Raw genomic sequence first — 4,953 nt, 5'->3', positions numbered from 1 at the left:
CCTCACTTTCTCCTCCTAAATGGTCTCTAGCCAAACTGTCGTGATTGTGTGATTCTATGGATGTAGTGAGCTGCCTTCTTGAACCGCTACAGTCTATGTGCTGTAGATAAACCTACAGAATCCTTAGGGACGGAGTTCCAGGATTATGATCCAGCTGCAGTGAAGGAACGGTGATATATTTCCAAGTCAGGATGGTGAGTGGCTTGGAGGGGAACTTGCAGGGGGTGGTGTTCCCATGTATCTGCTGCCCTTGTCCTTCTAGATGGAAGTGGTTGTAGGTTTGGAAGATGGTGTCTGAGGATCTTTGGTGAATTTCTGCAGTGCATCCTGCAGCTAGTACATACTGATGCTACTGAGTGTCATCTATAGAGGGAGTGGATGCCTGTGAATATGGTGCTAATCAAGCGACTGATTGTCCTGAATGGTGTTAAACGTCTTGAGTGTTTTTGGAGCTGCACTCATTCAGGCACATGGGGAGTATTCCATCCCACTCCTGACTTGTGCCTTTTAGAATGTGGACAGGCTTTGGGGAGAGAGAAGGTGAGTTACTCTCACATGTTCCCAACAACTAACCTGCCCTTTTTGACAGACACAGACATGATAGCTTAAACAGCTGACTAATATCCTGTCAATTGTGTTTATTTGTATGTAACTCCATTAACACTTTCATATTCATATTTAACAAAATACTATCAATCTTGGTGTTGCAAGTTCTAATTGAATTTCAACAGTTCTTTGGAAAAGTGAGTTCCAGATTTACGCTCTCCTTTGTGTGAAGCAGTGCTATCTTAATAGTCTAGCTGCTCTGGATACCCCCACTACTGAGATTAGTGTGTTTCCATCTACACTTTGACATTCTTTGATAGTCTTGATATATAGATTAGAATCCAACTGTTAGCTGCAGACAAAATATCAAATCTACCAAGTGACTCTGTATAGCCGACTCCCAACCCCAGTCCATCTCACCCAACAGGTCTAGCTGAAACCTGTCCTGTCCTGTCATAGCAAGTACAGCATGGCGCTTGGCTACATCTTCACCTGCACTTACAACCATTTCAAGCATTCTCATTTACAACAGCCCTTGGGATATTTGTGTAGTAATCTTATACACTGTGACCTTGCTGAAACACAGCTCTCATACTAGGTACATCCCTCTGATTGGAATACAGCAATGCTCAGTATCACACCATTTGTACCAGCTTGTTAACAATGTTGTGACTGTTTTCAAGAGGTAAATCAACATACATTCAAAAATAGATGTAATACAACAGGAGAATGAAATCTGTAAGGATGGAGCGATTTGCTATGCACCCTGCATCAACAATCAGTTTTGTTGAAGTTCAGGGTATTTTGGACAAAAGGATTGTATCTCATTCTTTGTGCAAGATAGCCTGAAAGTAGAATACAGTGGGTTTGGAAAGCATTGGGAATGTTGAGAGAGTCAGGGAATTGGATTTGGGAAGCATTGGGAATGCTGAGAGAATCAGAGAGATTAGTTGGGAAACATGGGGAATGCTGAGGGGGTAAGGGAAGTGAATTTGGGAAGCATGGGGATTATTGAGGGGAATCAGGCCAGTGGGTTTGGGAATCATGGAGAATGGTAAGGGAGTTAAATTTTACTTGTCCTTTGAGTCCACGGGAACTGTTGGAATTGGGAAGAAAAATCCCAACAACCAACGTTTCCCAAAGACATCCTGAAGATTAACACCCCAAGGAGTGCAGCGTACTGCAGGCATCCCTTTCTTCAGATGGTACCAAGTACGACCTCGAGCCACCAGGAGGATCTGTTGGCAGCAGAACCCAGCACAGGTGAGTCCAATTCCCAGCCAGATGTACAACATTAACACGAGGAATAGCTGAAACGATGGGATCATACTGAAAAAGAAGTGGAAGAAGGAGAGGGGCAGGAGAGTGAGGAAGGTGAGGGGATTCTCGAAGGAGAGATGATATTCCACGCTCAGGTATGCTACACCCACCACCAAGGAATAGAGACAGACGATTGAGGTGTACCAGCCAAACATCAAGAAGTAACGCATGTTTCTGTTCCCAATGCAGTTTGCAGTGAAGAAGCAATGATGGTCCCTCCGCAGGATAACTTTGCTGCACAACTTACAGAAGTGGCTGCCGGGTTGCAAGGCTTCGCTCCCATCGAGGCTGCTGGTGGATTGAAGGCTCTCAGATGGATACCACAGGATCAAGAAGTAGTTTCCCAAAACATTTGCTGAGATGTAGAGAAAGAAAATGAAGTGGCAGCCATAGTAAGACCATGGCCGTCTGAAGTCATCAGCAAAGATAGTGGGAATAAAGATGAAACTCTGAAGGATCATTGTGGTGATGGAAACTCCGAGAAAGTATGAGGGAGCTATTGTGTTCAAGATTCTCAGCTTCAGCATCTTAGAACATTCCTTCCTGCAAAAGGAAACAATTACAACAATTGAAGGGATACAGCACTGAGTTAAAAATTAGATCAACACAGTTTCTAAACTGATACTGGAAGTCTTTAATGTCAGAAAAGATTAAGACAAGCTCAGTCAAAGCAGACTTTACAGTTCTTGAGGCTTTAGATAAAAGGCCCATAGAAACCTATAAAACTGTTCTGAAGAAGGGTCATAGGAGCCAAAACATTAGCTCTGATTTCTCTCCACAGATGCTGCCAGACCTGCTGAGTTTTTCTAGCTGTTGCTGATTTTATCCCTGCTTTTATATTCCATTCCCATAGCAATAAACATCAAGATTTGTCTTCCAAATCATTCGCTGTTCCTGCAAACTAATCTTTTGCGATTTATGTACTCTGAAATCTTGATCCTGTTGTACCTCAGAGTTCTGCAAACTCTCTCCATTTTGCCTCATCCCATCTGGAAAGTGCACTGATACCCAAGCCCCATTATTGCATGGGTCATCACAAAAGTTAAAGGTTTAATAAAATTACTCAAAGTTCCCAATTTTCCTGTCTGATTAACTCAGGTTAACAGATTCCTTCACTTAACAATAAATTCTATCTATTACAAATAAACTGAATTATCAATATTAGCTCTCTAACTTAAAACTCCACACCTTCTTAATTCCCTACACACACGTTGATGGACAGACAAAAAAATCATAAATATTATGGGTGGCTACAGGAATATTAGGAGAATACAGTTCAATAGCACCAGTCCACAAGATTCATTGATATGATTTTTTGCTGCTTCTGTTTTCTGATCTTCTCCATTCCAAGTCCCCTCATTTCTTAATTGAAGATATCAGCTGCTGGCACGCTAATTGTTCAGTTTTTCAGTCACTGTCAGAGACAGTAGGTTATTAGAAAATAGTGATAATAGGGAGAACTTCCAAATTTTTGTTAGTTTTCTGCAAAGAAGGTGCAAGGAACTAGCCTAAGAATACAAAAGGATGTATTTCAGTTGGAGGTGTGCACAGAAAAATGGCAGATGGAGTTTAATCTGGACAAATGTATGGAATGAGCTGCCAGAGGTTGTGGTGGAGGCTGGTACAATTGCAACATTTAAGAGGCATCTGGATGGGTATATGAATAGGAAGGGTTTGGAGGGATATGGGCCGGGTGCTGGCAGGTGGGTTGGGATATCTGGTTGGCATGGATGGGCTGGACCGAAGGGTCTGTTCCATGCTGTATATCTCCATGACTCTAAATGTGAGATGATGTATTTTGGAAGGTCAAGTACAAGGTGGAAATTGTGAATGGCAGAACCCCTAGGAGTATTGATATGTAGAGAGATTTGGGTGTGCAGGTCCACAGATCACTGAAGGTGGTAGCGCAGGTAGATAAGGGAGTAAAAAAGGCCTATGGCATGCTCCCCTTCATTGGAATGGGCATTGAGTATAAGGATAGGCAAGTTTTATTGCAGCTTTATAGAACTTTAGTTAGGCCACACTTGGAATATTGCAGACAGTTCTGGTCACCACACTACCAGAAGGATGTGGATGCTTTGGAGAGGGTACAGAAAAAGGTTAACCAGGATGTTACCTGGTCTGGGGGATTTTAGCTGTGAAGAAAGGTTGGATAGACTGGGTTTGTTTTCATTGGAACACAGGAGGTTGAGGGGCGACCTGATAGAAGTTTATAAGATTGTGGATGGCATGGATAGAGCGGAAAGTATGAGGCTTTTTCCGAGGGTGGAAGGGTGAACTACTAGGGGACACAGGTTCAAGGTATGAGGGGGCAAGTTTAAAAGAGATGTTTGAGGTACACTTTTCACACAAAGGGTTGTGAGTGCCTGGACCTGCAGCTTCTTCAGTCATTAGGCGCCTATCTTTCCCTGAAGCACCAGATACTAAAACCTTTCAAGAATTGACAGATTTACTTAAGGAATACCAAGACCCCAAGCCTCCGCTAATTCCAAGATGCCATTAATTTTACTTGGCAATTCAAGAATCAGGGGAATCGATCATGGGATTTTTGACTGGCAGTGGCATATGACTTTGGTTTAGCCCTTAATGAGATGCTGAGAGAGTGTTTGGAGTGTGGAATTAATGATGTAACTAAACCAAAAGCGCCAACTAGCTGAAGCCCAAATGGACTTCAAACAGTTGGCTTTATCATTGGAAAATGGAGCAAGTGGACCACGTGAGTTCCAGGTTATTCCAATCGAAGTGGATACCCTCTCCAGTCTGACTGAGCTTAGGGAAGAAAATGAGGTCTGCAGATGCTGGAGATCAGAGCTGAAAATGTGTTGCTGGAAAAGCGCAGCAGGTCAGGCAGCATCCAAGGAACAGGAGAATCGACGTTTCGGGCATAAGCCCTTCTTCAGGAATAAGGAAGGTGTGCCAAGCAGGCTAAGATAAAAGGTAGGGAGGAGGGACTTGGGGGAGGGGCGTTGGATATGCGATAGGTGGAAGGAGGTCAAGGTGAGGGTGATAGGCCGGACTAGGGTGGGGGTGGAGAGATCAGGAAGAAGATTGCAGGTTAGGAAGGCAGTGCTGAGTTCGAGGGATTTG

The 4,953-nt window shown here is 43.4% G+C and overlaps 1 protein-coding gene across 1 annotated transcript; it reads right to left on the bottom strand.

Moving 5' to 3' along the window:
* Nucleotides 1-479: 479 nt before the first annotated feature.
* On the bottom strand, nucleotides 480-2,627 carry zdhhc22 (zinc finger DHHC-type palmitoyltransferase 22). Its single transcript, XM_043701480.1, has one exon. It carries the CDS (start codon nucleotides 2,391-2,393, stop codon nucleotides 1,617-1,619), a length of 777 nt encoding a protein of 258 aa, XP_043557415.1. The 5' UTR covers nucleotides 2,394-2,627; the 3' UTR covers nucleotides 480-1,616.
* Nucleotides 2,628-4,953: the final 2,326 nt, after the last annotated feature.

This window comes from Chiloscyllium plagiosum, chromosome 12 (genome assembly GCF_004010195.1).
Source record: "Chiloscyllium plagiosum isolate BGI_BamShark_2017 chromosome 12, ASM401019v2, whole genome shotgun sequence".
Classification (NCBI taxonomy): Eukaryota; Metazoa; Chordata; class Chondrichthyes; order Orectolobiformes; family Hemiscylliidae; genus Chiloscyllium; species Chiloscyllium plagiosum.
Note: the sequence above shows the minus strand (reverse complement) of the source record. Positions and strands in the feature narration are given on the sequence as shown.

Excerpts from the sequence above, each read along its gene's own strand:
- zdhhc22 (XM_043701480.1), bottom strand. The coding sequence starts at position 2,393 with ATGCTGAAGCTGAGAATCTTGAACACAATAGCTCCCTCATACTTTCTC.